Raw genomic sequence first — 17782 nt, forward strand, 5'->3', positions numbered from 1 at the left:
CCTGAAAAATGGAATGATTTCACTAAACTCAGGAGGGGGGGGGGGTAGCTGAATTTGCTTCCAGTGGGATGGGCGTACCCTTAGATGTAATAGCGGAATTTCTTTCCTTCATTGTTGTTTGGTGTTGGCCAAAAAGGTAAAGGAAAAGGACCCCAGGACAGTTAAGTCCAGTCAAAGGCAACTATGGGGTTGCAGCGATCATCTCGCTTTCAGGCTGAGGAAGCCAGTGTTTGTCCACAGACAGCTTTCTGGGTCATGTGGCCAGCATGACTAAACCACTTCTGGCACAATGGAACACCGTGATGGAAACCAGCGTGCGCGGAAACACCGTTTACCTACCCGCCGCAGCGATGCTTTTGAACTGCTAGGTTGGCAGAAGCCAGGACAGAGCAACAAGAGCTAACCCCGTCACGGGGATTCGAACCATCAAACTTCTGATCGGTAAGCCCAAGAGCCTCAGTGGTTTAGACCACAGCGCCACCCGTGTTCCATGCGTTAGTGGGGGCAATACCACAGGCAGCTGTGGCAACAACACTCCTTCTCTCTCAACAGCCATTGTTTTCTTCCTCTATATGCAGCATCACTGGACTGCCACACACACACAAAAGCTATTGCCGCTCTCCCACCCCATTCCAAGCATTCTGAAGAAAAGCATTCTGGGAAATATGAAATAGCTCTAGAGTGATGAGGGCAACAGGAGAAGGTGTGGTTTTGAGCATACAGGGCCATCATGGTTATGTCGGGCATCACTGTCAAATGTCATCATGATGGCAGCCAGCTTGCCAAGGCCATTGTTTCTGAGCTTTTGCTTCTACTGCTATTCTCAAGCTTTTGACTGCTGATGGCAAGTGACCAATGGACTGCAACTTAAGTAGCGCAGCTCCGGCACTGCAGCCACTTAGTAGAGGAGAGCCAGAAGATTGGGAGGTCCTGCAGCCATCCTTCTAATCTAATGCCAATACAGTGGAACCTCGGGTTGCGAATGTGATCTGTGCAGGATGCATACGTGCAGGTCACCATTCAGCACTTCTGCGCATGCGCAAAGAGCGATTTAGTGATTCTGCGCATGCGCACGCGCTGAAACCCGGAAGTAACCCATTCCAGTACTTCCAGGTTCAGCGCGGTGCGCAACCCGAATACACATAACCTGAAGCATCTGAGGTACCACTGTACACTGTTGAAAGAATTTAATGCTGAATACGGCTTGCAAACTAATTCCATTTTTAGTATAATTGAGACTCAGCTTAGTAAAATTCATGCCAACATCTCCATTTTGTGAGAGGAAGGCCACGCATTTTCTTTGACGTTCGTGCATGTCATTTGTGTTCATGCTTCTGAATAAAGTAAGATCTCTTTGATCTTAAGAAATTTCCAAATAGCGTTTTGAAGCATTGACAGACAAGGGAGAGAGATGGGGAGGGAGAGAGACTGCAATCTCAGACGTTTAGGTTAAAAGGCAGGTGCATCAAAGACCTACTTCTGAATTCTTGATGAACACTTTCCTTAGCTGTAACCCTATATCGCATTAACACAGAGTGTTTACTGAAAAAACGAAACACCTTGGAATTCACCCAGGTGAAATGGAAACAAAGCAAAATAAGCACAGACTCCCAGTATTTTAAAAAGCCAAGAAAAATCAATGTTACTTTACAATTTAAAGTAATACTTTTCTAAAATGTATTGGCAATGATACCTTACACAATGTAAACATGTTGGGGGGGACCCCTAGATAGTTGTTCAAGTTGTTAATCCCAGAAATTGACAGGGTTTTTTTGTTTTTTACATGCATTGCACTGTCAAAAAAGTTGTACAGATTCCTTGTTAATCACAAATTGGGAACAGCATTAAAAATGCATATTCCCTTTTGCAGATAATGCTACCCTTTATCAAGGATACGGATCCAACCACAGTTTCAGTCTTTTTGCTTATTTCAATGGAGCATGTAGTGGAGAATATTCTGTAGGACTGCCCCAAGTAAACACAAAAACTCTCATGGACTCACATCTGAAATCACACAGAGGGGCTGAGTCTGATAAGCTATTCGAAGCTCTGGGGAGTCATCCTGGAAGCATTTAACCTGTGGAGAACTTACATCAAAACTATTTGCCTATATCGTCTTTCGAGAGCAGACATGATATTGTGATTTAGGATTCTCCTAAAGGGAAAAATTAGGCTACTCATTCTGATTTTAAGGTTTTCATGTGTGCTTGCTCCACAGATGACTTCCAAATGCAATCACATGAGTAAAAATTGTTGCATAAGAACTAGAACAATGCATAAAATCCAGTATGAACACAGTGATTACGGTTCTCTGCTTTCTTTCTTTTATAAAAAATTTATAATAATTTGATGTATAATGGCATAAATTCACGGAGCAGGGGAGCAACATTTATTACGGCTGAGCATCACTTTGTACCTAATTGTATCAGTGCATCTGTGCTTTCCTTTTCTAGATGTGTAAATTACACAAAGTTATAACCCAGAAACAAAGAAAGATGCCCAGCGAAGTGGACCAATGAACCAGAATGACATTTTAAAAAATCTGATCATTTGACAAGCAATGATCCAGATGCGTGGGGAGCATTACGTATATCATTGCAAATGCCTTTTGAGTAGTTGTCAATATCAAACACGGTTGATATTTATAACACTCACCACCCATCATGTTGTAGGTTATTCATTTACATGGCAACTGTGGCTGATGGAGGAAACTGCCAAATCCAAGATCCATATCTGTATGAATGTCTTAGGCTACCAAAATGATCATCACAATTAGGGCATCAAAACTGAATTATGTCATTGAACCAGACTCACAATTTTGTCAGGAAAATGCATATAACCTTTGGACTTCTAATAGTTACAAGTGACTATCCAAGCATTTGCTTTAAACTGATGTTCCAAGTAAGACCAAAACAACAACAAAAAAACCTAGAATATTCTGCTAATCAAAGCTGTACATTTTTCAACACAAGAGCAAATTCACCTTTGGACCTTGTCGTCCTGGATATCCTGGTAATCCGGGAACGCCAAGTTTACCCTGTAATTTAAAAAGAAGTTTTAATGCATTTCTCATTTGTTTCCTGATGGCTACCACTCTGTCTATGTTCCATTTCCCTCAGAAGAATCATGTAGTTTGTAAAGTTAGAAGGAAACCTTTTGCTGGGATGTAGGCTTTTTTTTAAAAAAAAATCCTGTTTATTCAGCTTTGCAAATACAAAGTTATTAAAAAAAAAACTTTAGATAAATATCCATGTACAGAGATTATTCTGAATCTCAGGACTCCCCCCCCCATCCCCTCCATGGGATCCCATTTTAAACATTTATTGCTACATATTCTTCAAAACTCCAACTTTTATATCAATCCACTTTATCCATGATAATTGCTACACTACAAGTGAAATCAAAATCCTGCTAATGTTTCCACCTGCTTACAGTGGTCTCCTAAATAACTTATAATTTCCCCCCATTCTTTTATAAAGTTTTTTTGTGTGGATGTGTTTTTTAATGCGCAGATGTATTATTCTGTCACTAAAGAATGATGTGCCTCATTGTTTCCAGGGCTTTATGCAAGGTCTGGCTGTGTAAACAGTTCTCCTGAATATCTCATAAACATCTCTTCAGCGACACATCTCAACTATACTTTCTTGAGTTTGTTAGATGACCTAGTTCACAAAACACTTACATTTGACATAAATAATAATCATTTGGCATTTTCAATTGTGCAGGTGGAGAACAGAGCCACCAACCATTGTGAACCTTGCTGGTTTTGCTTCCCCATACTGGGGCAGGGGGTATCTGTAAATGTCACACTTCCTTAGACCTTTACTTCTGCTTACAGTTTTTGGATCCAATCCTATACTTGTCATGGTGTTTCCCTGCTTTCAGCCCAGAATGAAGAAGCTCAACAGTTGAGTTTTTTGGGGGGAAACGTTGCTCATTTATTCTTGTTTTAATGGGATTGGAATTTAATTGGAATTCAGTGATGACATTCCAATTATGCTTCCATTCATCCATAATTATAATATTGGCTTTCTTGATTCATGACCTTGTTAACAGCTGGGAAGATGTCTCACAACACTGTGGGGATCATTAATTCTGAAATAGCTCCCCATAGTTAAGCGAGGCTGAAAGGAACACTTTCTGGAATGAATGAAGTGACTTTTAAAGTATTTTTATGATAGCTTAAAAGGTCGCTAGCATCAAATCATAACTACAACGCTTCCATTCCCTCCTCTCAGTCCATAAATTGTTCTTCCTCAAAGGAGTGTGTGTGCAAAACACAGAAAGGGTCACTGAGGGAGATCCCTTCAAAAGATCTTTACAAGCAAACTGGACTTCAGACAGGCTGACCAAGTACCTAAGTAGGAACATGCTTGAATGAAATATTATCTCAATAACTAGGTTTTGCTAGTGGAGAGGGGGGTATAATTTGTGGAACATGGACGTTCTTGCCTAGTTGCCTACATGGGATTCTTATTCAGAGGCACAATCCAACAGAGCTAATTAAGGAATGGTGGCCTTACTCTAGGCCCATTTATGCACTTTACTCATGAGTAAGTAGTAAGTGGTGTGAGTGGGGATGAGGACACTGGCTCCACTCACGTCAGAGGGTGATTATGAGTGGGGAACCAACTCCACTCATTAAGGCTCCCAGCACAATACAGAACCCTAGAACTTTGGAAGGTTCCCTGTTGCAGACAGTCATCCTCCAACTTATGGAAGGTAACAGGGATGGTAGGACAGAACTTATTTACTTGTCCTCCATTCATGCATGTTCTACTTGTTCATGAGTATAATGCATGAGTATAATGCCTTCTGTTCTGTTCAGAGTAGACGTGCATTCTCTCCTATAAAAGGGTATGCATATTCAACACCACCTTTAAAGGTACAGTGGTGCCTCGCAAGACGAAATTAATTCGTTCTGCGAGTTTTTTTGTTATGCGAGTTTTTTCGTCTTGCGAAGCACCACTGTGTATTGACGGTTTCCCATAGGAATGCATTGGCGGTTTTTAAAAAAAGGAGCAAGACGTTCCGTCTTGAGAAGCAAGCCCATAGGGAAATCCGTCTTGCGAAGCAACTCAGAAAATGAAAAACTCTTTCGTCTTGTGAGTTTTTCGTCTTCCGAGGCATTTGTCTTGCGAGGTACCACTGTAAAGGTAAAGGGACCACTGACCATTAGGTCCAGTCGTGACCGACTCTGGGGTTGCAGCGCTCATCTCGCTTTATTGGCCGAGGGAGCCAGCGTACAGCTTCCGGGTCATGTGGCCAGCATGACTAAGCCGCTTCTGGCAAACCAGAACAGTGCAAGGAAATACTGTTTACCTTCCCGCCAGAGCGGTAACTATTTATCTACTTGCACTTTGACGTGCTTTCAAACTGGTTGGCAGGAGCAGGGACTGAGCAACGGGAGCTCACCTTCTGATTGGCAAGTCCTAGACTTTGTGATTTAACCCACAGCGCCACCCGTGTCCCATATCACCTTTAGGCATGCATTAAAAATATTCTGCCTTTCTGCTCTGTATTTCAAAATATTACAAACAGAGACATGTAACGCCAACAGTAAGATGGAGGCTGGAGGTTGGAGGCAGGGAAATGGTTCTTACTTTAGGATCTGCAATCCAAAGGGAGCCATTCACAATGCTATGTGGTAAAGTCTGCCCCCTGCTCTGCCCTTTTCCTTATTTCATCTTATGTTTTCAGTGAAATAAATCACCGTCAACATTTATATGGTGCCTTCCAAATACTCAGACCACTTCAACTGCATTGTTAGGGTGCTTTTTTTAACTTGTAAGCAGTATTGTTTATGCCCGAGGAGAAGACACAGTGGCTCTGAGTTCGTGGCTGAGGTAAGATTTAAAACTAGAGACTTCCCAGTTCACTCTTCCCCCCTGGTGTAGCCCCAAATCTACAAAAGCGAAAGATGAGCTGTAATGTATTACAGATAGGATGGAAAAGCTGGTCTTATAAAGCTTCAGTAAATTTTTAGGAAAATACGTGTCTGGGATCTACACGTGTCCCACACGATAGTCCTATTCGGACGCAACAAACACTGAAAGAAAAAGGGAATCATTTGTCATTTGCTTTTTATGCAACATGTGAATTTGCAGCCTCTAAAACTACACCAAGATGATCTCATGATACCCCTCCCCCCAAAAACCTGTTGTATGATTGAGTGACTAACCTTTTCTCCAGCTTGACCAGCCCCGCCTGGGTCTCCTGTTGGGCCAGAACGGCCTTTGGGACCTTCAGGGCCATCTTCTCCTCGTGGACCAAGAGGGCCAACTTCACCCTTTAAAAAAAATTGAAGGATGTAAACCAAGGATGTACAAACCAAGTCACCTGCTTCTGCAAATGGGATGCAAAAACTGCTGAAATTATTGGATTGGCTGTTGATGAAAACCTCAGGTCTGCCCCTATTCCTAATTTTAGCCCAACCATAGCCTCACTGTAGCTTTCTAAATCCAGTATTAAGGAGAGAACAGGCACAGAACATAAGCAGGCTGGATCCCGACTGGCCTCCCTGTAATTTGAGCACTGAGTGTAACCAAAGGTCTAGTTGTTGCTTGTGGCTTAGCCACAAAAGCCGACAGTTTAACTAAAAGAACCACATCTCTCATGCGGAAAGAAATCCACATTCAGATTTGCAACATTTTTTCGCTGTTGTTACAGCAGGCTTTTAATCTTCAGTTGTAACCTTGGCTGTATTGTTTCTGGCCACTACATTTTGCTACAAATTTTTAGCAATTATATCGTTATTGAAATTTTATGCAACTTTTAATGTGGCCTACCCTTTAACTGATTAAAATATAGTTAGACAAGCTAACTATTTAAATGCCACAAATAAATAAAAATTATTGTTTGCTAGTATGAAATTGTATCTGAGTTTTACAGACTTTTGTGAACAGTGGAGACACACACAGGTTGATAATGATGAATAAAACCCTCTGGCTTTGTTGGATCCCATCCATTATTCCATTGTCTCAAACCCTTCTAAATAATCTTTTCTGAAGTCCCATGCACTTTTGAAGACTAGGTCCAATTTATTCAAACTGTATGTGGTCTGGGTACATAATTTATCCACTTGGAAGAGTGCATGAAAGAAGCTTGCATGGGCATTCCTATAATGAGAACCAATGACCACAAACCTGATCACATCAGAGAGTTGGTGCTCATTGGTCTCATCTAGCTTCCTAGCAGGTGAGTCACTGTCATTTGTTGACAAGGAAAGGCAAAGTTTCAGGGGGCTCATTGTGGGGCAAATGTATCTGCGGAGCCAATCCAGAATTCCTGCTGGTGTGCTTGCACTGCACTGCACTGCACCAACCTCCCTCCTGGTAAACAACACTGACCCTGCTACTGGAAAGCTAGCATAGTGATCCCCATCACACACACACACACACACAACCTTGACAAGCTATTTCTGGATGTAACGCAGAAATTGAGATACTGTAGGCATCATCAGTATACCGCTGATTCCATACTCCAGATTTCCCAATGACTATTCTGAACAACTTCATATAGATAGCACTGGGAACAACTGTGGCTCTCTATAACAAAAATGTAAGGGGCTGACAAACAGCCACCCAAGGCTGTTCTCTGGTACCAATCTCAAAAAATGAGCATTGAAGCACTGTAACACCGTGCCCCCAACTGGATCTTGTAGAGCCAATCCAGGTGGATACCAGGGTCGATGGTATCAAAAGCCAAAGAGAGATCCATCAAGATATACAGGGTCAGCACAGCAACCAAGGCTAATTCAGTCCCTAAACTAGGCCTGAACTCAGTTTGAAGTGAGGTTAGGTAAGCCATTTCCTCCTTATGTGCCTGGAGCTGGGCCATCGTTTGCCAATATTAAGCTATACATTATATTATGAAGTACATATTGTAGACTCAATAATACTTGTATGCATCATTTTGTTAGTTTGAATTCTGTTCAGGGTGTGATAAACAGCTTCCACCCTACTCGTGTTATACAGTCTTAATTTATCCTTGCCCACCCATGTTTGCTTAATTGCAAGCAAATTTACTTTAGGAGAATTTGATTGATAACTTTCCTCCAAATTAGTTTTAGCTCTGGTACGGAGCCATAACAAAACATTTCAGGGAAATGTGTTCAACTCTTTTCTCTAACCTACAGGGGAAATGACTTGTTTGTGGTTGTTTATGGCTGCTTCATTGTGCTGTTTTAATTTGTGTAATGTCACAAGACTGGCTGACTTAGGGCCTAAGTAGTACCTCAGAGGAGCATCAGGAAAGATTTACAAATAAATAAAAATAGTAGATGAATAATGAGAAAAACCAACCTGTTCTAAGAGAACCTAGGTGGAATGAGAGCCAATGGCTGGGATCTAGTGCAAAAAGGTCTCTTGAATTAGATTAGGCAGCCCATTGCAGAGAGTGAGAAACTGACAGGATAGATCTTCAAGAAGACTGAAAGGCCTGACCTTGAATATTATTCATTTATTTATTTCATAAAATTTAAACACCACTCGATTGTAAAAACAACAACAACACTCAAAGCAGTTTACAAAGGAAATAAAACAATAAAATTATTGGGGGGGGGGGAGAAACTATTTAAAACATTCAAAAGATTAAAATAAATGATAAACCAAAAAGGGTATGGGAGGACCAGCTTTTATACTGCAAAGCCTTCTGGGAAAGTAAGATGAACATTCACTTGGAACCCCAGTAAATGTGAGCCAAACGACTCAGAATTAAAACAAGGCTGGTTTGCCTAACTTTGAATGATGGCATCAGGTCCCATGCTTTAATTTCCCCTGGCAATGGATGGTAGCCAACCATTCGCTCGGAATTGAGTTTTTCTAAGCCTGTTCCCTGATTTCAGCCTTCTTCATCTGAAAGCTCCAACTTGGATCCTTGCTCTCGCTAGAAAGGAATGGGGTGGGGTATCAGGTATGGAGATACAGTGGTACCTCGGGTTAAGAACTTAATTCACTCTGGAGGTCCGTTCTTAATAACCTGAAACTGTTCTTAACCTGAGGTACCACTTTAGCTAATGGGGCCTCCCGCTGCTGCTGTGACATGATTTCTGTTCTCATCCTGAAGCAAAGTTCTTAACCCGAGGTACTATTTCTGGGTTAGCGGAGTCTGTAACCTGAAGCGCCTGTAACCTGAAGCGTCTGTAACCCGAGGTACCGCTGTAATATGAATAAGAGAGAAAAATACTTACTCTGTCACCTTTAAGGCCCATGTCACCTTTAAATCCAGGGAAACCATCTTCACCCTGATAAAGGAAAAAAATGACACATTATAGTGTTATTGTTGACAGTTATTAAAGAATCTTAATGCATGCATGATTTTAATGCATATAGTAGCTGCACCTATTTTGCTGCAAGTCACAGCAATTTACACTACTAAAAGTGGAGCATAACAAGTCAAATAATTTAGTACAGCGGCTTCTCTATCAGAGGGGGGAAAGAACACATATTGCCACAGCTGTATTGAATTATTTTTCAGCTTTAAAAGGGAGAATGAATGATGAGAAAGGTGCTTAAGGCAACAGACAAATTCATTTCTTAATTCATCAAGGAGCTCTTCATTATGACATTATTCTTCTGAATTAAATTTCTTTCTCATATGTTCAGGGTTTTTTTAAAGGGCTCCCCCCCCCACACACACCATCAAATGCCTCATGTTCAAAAGTCAATTAGGATATGGTCTCAAAGACACCAGCTAGTGATTAAGGGTTGATTAACACAGCCATATATCCTCATGTGACAGTCATGTAGCGATGGTGGTGGTGCAGTTAGGAATTGGGAGTTTCAGAAATTAAATTTCCTGCATGCAGAACTCTATGAGCCAATCTGAGATGAAGCCCATGCTCCATAAATCTGATCTCAGCTCAGGATGAAGACATCCTGTCATCACCCCTTATTTCTACCTGTCACCTGACTTACGACCAGCAGTCGCAGAAGAGGTTGAGATGGTGCCTTTGTGAAGCTCTGGGATGTTGTTAGAGTGTGCTCTGGGTATCAGCAGCCTTGGGAGATATTATTCCCAAGGCTGCTGGCATCCTTTCTAGGGATGTTCACAGCCTATAAAGTACATTTCTCAGAATTCCTGAAATCTAGGATGCTTTACAGATGCTCACAATCAAACCCTAGATATCAAGAAACCAGAGAAATGAAGTTCTCAGCCCACGTGACCCACCATTAAAGGAATGAGGCATTCCTTTTCAAATATATTGTTACAGATTCAGGGTACCAGAGTTTTTGGGTGCAAAGGCATCCATAATTAGATTTAGTAAATGTTATAAATTGCTAAATGCTTGGAGTCTTCACCTGGGAAAGAGACAGCTTTTCAATGTTAAAAAAAAATAAAATATGCAGATTAAGCTTGTCTGCCAGACCAGGGTATCACCTGGAATGGAAATTTTTAAGCATGACAAAAGTGTTGATGGCCCATCAAAGGAATTTGGTCTTTGAAATAGAAGTTGCCAGGGGAGTATGGGCACAGAAAAAAATGTGTTTTGATTTCCAAACAGAAAACATAACCCTGGAAGCCCCTGGAATCTTGCTACCACTTGGCAGAGATTGGGGGGGTGACATGAAACAATATGGAAGTATTTTGGAGCTTAAAGCAATACCGTACACAAAATTGGAAGTCAATTTTACACTTAAGAGCAGATTCTGAGGGGATGAGGAGCACACCTGAGCAGATGTGAAGCCATTCCTGTGGGGAAGGGAAGTTCCACAGCACTCATGGAAATTGTTCCACGTGGGCAATGTTTAGCTAAGCTACAGCCCAACAGAACCAGTCATCCACATGGGGAACATCGGCTTCTCTATTCTGAGGGCTGCTCCATTCTCCACACAGCTTTTTGGTAGCTGTACTGACAAAACAATCCCCACACAAGGGGATGAGGCTCTGTAATACATTTGGCAGCATCTAGCAAGAAGGGAATAACGATTGCATAAGATGTGCACCGAGGCATAGCTGACTCATTACTTACAACCCCCAAAGAGAGATGCTTTATTTTAAAGTGCAGAATCTCTCTCTCAACAACTTCTGTTCCTTAGAAATGAAAAGAATGGGGAAGCTTTTCTATGACACCTCCAAGAGAAATCGAGCCACGGGGGTCAGATAAAATTGCTCCTAGGTAACGAATCGTTCCACGAAAGGTGAGTGCAAGCAGGTCTGTGTCAAAATCATCTTTATACTGACGAAGACGCTATCTCTGAGCCGAACGAGCTTGTAGCAAAATGGCCTGCAAAAATGTTTGCCTGCTTCTTCTGAGTGATTTATAAAGTGGAGTCGTATGGCTTGCTGTCATGTAAGAAGGTCCCAGCTGAATGACTGGCAGTAAGTTGTTGTTGTTAAGAAAACAGCACGAGTGTTTCACCTCTCCAGTTTGTAGGAGCTGTCTATAGTCAGAAATGTCTTCATTTCCATTGGTAGCTGAAGACCAAACGTATAGCTCAGTCATGGGATGCTGAATCTTAGGGTTGTGGGTTTGAATCCCATGTTAGGCAAAAATATTCCTGTTTTGCAGGGGGGTGGACTAGGTGACCCCTGTGGCCCCTTCCAACTCTATGATTCTATTAATCTGTGTAACAGTTGGCAAGAAAATCAAAGAATGGAATTCAACATTGCACTCTGAGAATCATATGATCATAGAATTGCAGAGTTGGAAGGATCTGAGGATCATCTACTCCAACCCCCTGAGATGCAAAAATATGCAGTTGCCCCATATGGGGATCAAACCTGCAACCTTGGCATTATCACAACCACATTCTAACTAATTGAGCTATCCAGGCCTTTAGAGTGAACGTCCCACCAGAGAAAGCATTGCTACTTGCCAGACATAATTATCCCCCTCTGTCCTCCCCATATGCACTATTATGGGGCTTCTCCTGATCCCTGCAGAGCCAATTTCAGGGGGCACTGGTAGGGAAAGGATAGGAAGGGGGAAGCCCCTTTGCCAATGTAGGTTTAGAGTTCATACAATATTTTGCAATAAGGGTGTTAATTAAATAATTCCATCCTGCTCTTCCTCCCAAAGGAGCCCAGGGTCGCAAACAATGAAACAGCAAAACAATTTAACAAATACCTAAAAAAATAATAATTCTGAAAGTATTTAAAAGTAATCAAATACCCACACACTTTGATCTGCCCTAGTCTTTTGCAGATTTATTCTGCTTCTACTTTTCATGATCATCACTGTAGCTATTTATATCGCACCATCAATATACATGGTGCCTGATTTTCAATTAGATTTTCCATTAATGAGTTGAGTCCTTTTAGTACTAAAATATAAACGATAAAAACTAAGCACCATAAAGAGATTACCTTTTCACCTTTGCCACCTTTGAGACCGCGGACACCGTCAGCGCCCTGTTAGAAAACGGCAGCAATGACAAAGTTACCGGATTGGTTAACGGAAAGAAAACCCACAGGTCTCATTGCGTTTATCAAATATGAGCAAAGATATTATGCTTACCTTTACCCCACGGGGGCCAGGATACCCAATTGGGCCTTGAGGACCTGGAGGCCCCTAAAAGATAATGAAGGATATCTAGATCATATTGCTTTTAAATAATATGCCTACAGCACACAGCTGTAGGTTAACACACATTTATCTCAAAGGTGATCAGGTTTATCTGAGCAGAAACATAACAATAAGTTCATAACTGACCCTGTACCTGGGTATTTCTGTGGATTTGTTGGTGTGGTGAAATGGTGGACATCAAAAACATGGTTTAATGCATGTCTGTGAGTTATATGTGGATTCTGCCTTCTGGAAGAAGGTACATGGTTATAAAGAATAGGACTAGCCGTGTGAGAAACAGTTTCTATCCAAATGCGATTTTGATTTTAAATGCAGTGTAAGGTAGTCTCTGTGGGAGTATACTGGATTTAATTAAGGGGTGTCAGAGTTTTTAGGGGGTTAACCAGGCTGGGATAGCTGGGATAGCAGGCTTGTTGGTTTTTGAATGTCTAATGTAGATTTTTTCAGTTTTGTGGTTCTATATGGGACAATGACAATAAAGATTATGGTAAACGTAATAGTAAAAATGTAAAATGAAGTGTTGCATGAGTTCAATAGCAATTATGGGCAAATGTGGATCTCATTTAATTTGTTCCTAGAAAGTCACATCAGAACCATGTTGACTTTTTCTGCCCCAAGGGTGTCACCAAATGTCACATATAAGTATTTTATCTAGAGCACAGTATTGGCTGACATCTCTGGGCAAAGCTGAAGAAAGTAGATGCATTTGTTGTTTGATGCTTACTGAACTGATATCCCCAACCATTGCCCACAGATGATGATGATGATGATGATAACTACTAGTAGTAGTAGTTATACCCCACTTTTCCCCCTGACAGGATTCAAGGTGACCCATCCCCTCTTCCCAATCTCAAGAAATTATGAGCTTTGTTTCATTTAAGAGACTAGGGAAGGAATTCAAGTTCACACTGTTACATACATATTGTCAGTGTAAGCATTTCTGCCTGCCTAACAAAATGCTCCCCTAGCTCCCCCCATTGCATGCTGTTCCAGGGATTCTTCACACAGAAACACCCCGAGCCAATCTGAGGGTGGGGGAGAGGAGAAGGGAGAAAGCCCCATTGTACTCGTGGTCATCCTTGCTTGTGTTGGCTTTCACTAGTGGGACCAGATAGCTGCGTCTGGCTCAAAGCTATTGGTGTGCGTTCAGGACAATATACCCTCAGACACGAGTTTGGAATTATTTAGGGTAGTCAACCATCAGATTTAAAAACAACGCTTGACAAAATGGGCAGAGGGAGTAAATAAATCAAAGGTGCACTCTGATCTCATCTGAACTCAGTGCATCGAGGCTGCACTCCATAGACTGAGAGATGATGTCCCGGAAACTACAACTAATCCAGAATGCGGCAGCTAGACTGGTGACTGGGAGCGGCCGCCGAGACCATATAACACCGGTCTTGAAAGACCTACATTGGCTCCCAGTACGTTTCCGAGCACAATTCAAAGTGTTGGTGCTGACCTTTAAAACCCTAAACGGCCTCAGTCCAGTATATCTGAAGGAGCGTCTCCACCCCCATCGTTCTGCCCGGACACTGAGGTCCAGCTCCGAGGGCCTTCTGGCAGTTCCCTCACTGCGAGAGGCCAAGTTACAGGGAACCAGGCAGAGGGCCTTCTCGGTAGTGGCACCCGCCCTGTGGAACGCCCTCCCATCAGATGTCAAAGGGATAAACAACTACCTGACATTCAGAAGACATCTGAAGGCAGCCTGTTCAGGGAAGTTTTTAATATGTGACATTTTAGTGTATTTTTCATCTTGGTTGGAAGCCGCCCAGAGTGGCTGGGGAAACCCAGCCAGATGGACGGGGTACAAATAATAAATTATTATTATTATTATTATTATTATTATTATTATTATTATGAGCCATGTCAATTTCTTTAATGCATTGAAGGGAATCCAAGGTAGCATTTATTTCCCACCTATCCATAGGTTGAATTGTGGAAATGGAGTTGCGAGTGGGGCAATACCTGTGTAGATTGCAACCGAAATCTGTCCCCATTCACTGCGTTGTTAGCCAAGCTCCTAATGTACTTTATTTTGAAGACAGTCTGAGGGGAATTAGTGCAGCTGAGTGTGACGAAATGTGCCTTGACAACACGGATGCCGTACCAGGTGAAGATTCAAAATCATTCAGGTGGATCAATATGTAAGTCCTCAAACAGGCAGAGGGTGGTGAGACTTCGCTGGTCTGCTTAAACCTTGAGCATCTCTCAGAAAGATCTTTTTAGAATGGCAAATTCACTCTAACTGCTTTGTTATTTCATTTTCAGAATATTTCATGGGCACAGAATTGGGAGGCTTAGGTTACTCCGATACACAGAGTATACAAAATATTCTATTCCTCGCACACATTCCCTTTATTTTGAGCACTTTTGCTTCATACTTAAACACAAAGGAGCCTGTTGACAGAAGAGCCATCAATAAATGTCTGGTGGTGCCTACTGGAGGAAAGTTTTTTACAGGAAAGGGAGGGGGGGAGCCACAGGTTCGGTTTGCAGCAAAAGAGATTTTACTTGGATTTCTAGAAATTCTCCTTGACTTTAACATGAGCTGGCAGGTGGAAGGAGTTGCCTGGAGAAAATACGCAAATCCCTTCCCAGGGTTGCAGTTTTTTAAAAGGAGAAGTCTGATAAACATTTCTAATGTGTGTCTTAAATCCAGGATTATTTGGGCAGGGTGCTTTAAATAGTTGGTGCACCCACAAGTTCCAAGAAAGGAAGTGTGGAAATAGCAGGTACCAAGGGGAGAGGAAGCTCACAGTTCAGTACGCATTCCATCTACCTATGCCCAAAATAATTCGTACCTTCCTCAGCGGAGAAAAAAAAAATGTTCTTAGTTGGGACTTTAATCCCAATTTTCAGCGTGTCAACGTTTTGTTGTGCTCTTTCCTAAAGGCATAATAATATGTTCATTCCATTCTAAATGTTACGAGAATTATCCACAGGCTTATGTCAAGAAAACGCAAACATACCAGAGAACCTTTCTCTCCCGACTGTCCTTCTTTGCCTGGGTGACCCTATGGGCAAAAATATATATCGGGGGAAACGCTTAGTTTGTGAACAGTAACATCTCATTATACAGATTCAATTGAATTTATACTCTTCTACATATGTACAAATTCAGCCTTCTTCTCAAACTCTCCCATCAGCTCCAGGTATCATGGCCTATAATGACAGATGATGCGAGCTGGAGTCTAAAAACATCTAGGGAACATTGCATTGGCTGCCCCTGCCCTGGAGCATTTTGAAAAGCCTATGGGAAATGAAGAGATTGATCTGATTACATTGGCAGTATTACGTCTCTTCAGTGCCTTTCCTTGAAATGATGAATCACTAGCTGGAGTAAAAAGTATTTTTTTTTTTTCTTCTGAAGCTGCTGTTTTGTTTTAGGTCCAAAGCACTCTAGGAAAAGAATGCAAGAGCATGTAAACCAATCCAGAGTTTCCCCATTCCATGCATTTTCTCTGGAAGATGGGAATTGATTATTTTTATCTTGTCACCGAACATTACACTAAGCACGCCATTAAAGTTATGACACAACAAAATGAAAGCAAACAGTAATGGAAATATTTTATAGCATGTGGAAATCAATAGCCAGGAGGCTTTTTTTCCAGTTGGGCAAAACCCACATGCGGTTGAAGAGCATAATCAATCTTTCGCGTCAGCGTCCATATAGCTATCTTCAAAATATCAGAATAATTATTAGTTTTATGTGACTCAGACATCCACAGCTGCCTATGGATGCTTTCTCAGTTCAATCCACTCCTTTCCTTTACTCTAATATGTATGTCGCATCACCTCTCGTGTCCTTCAAATCCCCTCAAAATCTCCTTCAGCCCATAAAAGCAACAACAAAAGCACAGGTAACCTTCAGATTCAGGGTGCAACCCTAAATAGACTTACCTGGAAATAAGTCGCATTGAATTTCAGAAGAGAAATGCCTAGGAATGCACTGGTTACGTTTTATGTTTACAGTCATACCTTGTGTTATGTTTGCTTCACGTTGTGGCTTTTCAGGTTACGAACATGGCAAACCCAGAAGTGTTTACTTCCGGGTTCGGCGCATGCGCAGAAGTGATCTGTGCTGTTTGCGTATGCGCAGTAGCAATGCTCTACTTATGGACTTTTCGGGGTGCAAACGGCACCCCGAAACGGATCGCGTTCGTAAGTGGAGGTACCACTGTATTCAATTTATGCATTGCTTGCCACTAACAAAAAAAGTCCCAAAGCGTGCTTTACAATCAGAGTTGAAAAGACAACAAAAATCCCATAAATATTATAAAAACAGACTTAACAATACAGCATCATATTAAATGCCTGGGGGGAACAAAAGGATTTGCCTGGCACTGAAACAATGACAAAGTTGTCACCCCGGGAGAGCAGTCCATAAACTGTTTATGGGGCTAGGAATCTGTAGCAAAGAATTCTCAACACACCTAATCAGGGGTGGACTTTGGTAATATGGCTCCCTAAGCAAGGACAAAAATTGGTGCCCCCCTGCCAAACATTTCTTGTTTCCACAAGTCCGCCTACTCCCTATTGGGCAGACCGTGCTGAGGTCTGGCACTGTTCTGCCCTTTGCCACCCTGTGGTGGCGCGGGGTGTGGGGCCTGGTTGGATTGTAGCCTGCCTACAAACTGGCCAATCGCAGGCAGGTTGCTGTGCAGGACCTCCCCCAGGGGCAGGGCCAACTGTGCCGCCATGTGTCGCTTGGGTCCGCTCCCAGGGAATAAACAGAGGGCTTGCCCAGGCCTCTTCACCCAGAATTTGTTAAATCACCCTCTCCCCTCTCGCTCTGCATGTGCTCTCAAGTGCGCTATTTTTCACCTCCTCAGCTCAACACTCTGTGCATGGCAACAGTTCTCACTGCCACAAATCTGGTGCTGACTTAATGAACCAAAATGCCCAGGATTCTTTGGGAGAAGTGAAAAGGTAAAGGACCCCTGACAGTTAAGTCCAGTCGCAGACAACTCTGGGGTTGCGGAGCTCATCTCGCTTTACAGGCACAGGGAGTCGGCGTTTGTCCACAGGCAGTTTTTCCAGGTCATGTGGCCAGCATGACTAAGCCGCTTCTGGTGCAACGGAACACCAAAACCAGAGCAGTGCACGGAAATGCCGTTTACCTTCCTGCTGCAGTGGTACCTATTTATCTACTTTCACTTTTTGGCATGCTTTGAACTGTTAGGTTGGCAGGAGCTGGGACTGAGCAATGCGCGCTCACCCCGTCACAATTCGAACTGCCGACCTTCTGAT

At 42.3% G+C, this 17782-nt stretch overlaps 1 protein-coding gene across 4 annotated transcripts in view; it reads right to left on the reverse strand.

Moving 5' to 3' along the window:
- The window catches only part of COL11A1 (collagen type XI alpha 1 chain), a 263565-nt gene that overhangs the window by 100404 nt on the left and 145379 nt on the right, over positions 1 to 17782 (reverse strand). For all 4 annotated transcript variants that reach the window (XM_083445146.1, XM_083445147.1, XM_083445145.1 and 1 more), the window contains 6 exons: positions 15502 to 15546; positions 12461 to 12514; positions 12310 to 12354; positions 9191 to 9244; positions 6182 to 6289; positions 2984 to 3037 (listed from right to left, as the gene is read on the reverse strand). In XM_083445146.1, coding sequence (XP_083301272.1) covers positions 2984 to 3037; positions 6182 to 6289; positions 9191 to 9244; positions 12310 to 12354; positions 12461 to 12514; positions 15502 to 15546 — 360 coding nt within the window. The remainder of the gene's footprint in view (positions 1 to 2983; positions 3038 to 6181; positions 6290 to 9190; positions 9245 to 12309; positions 12355 to 12460; positions 12515 to 15501; positions 15547 to 17782) is intronic.

This window comes from Podarcis tiliguerta (genome assembly GCF_965153285.1).
Source record: "Podarcis tiliguerta genome assembly, chromosome: 6".
Classification (NCBI taxonomy): domain Eukaryota; kingdom Metazoa; phylum Chordata; class Lepidosauria; order Squamata; family Lacertidae; genus Podarcis; species Podarcis tiliguerta.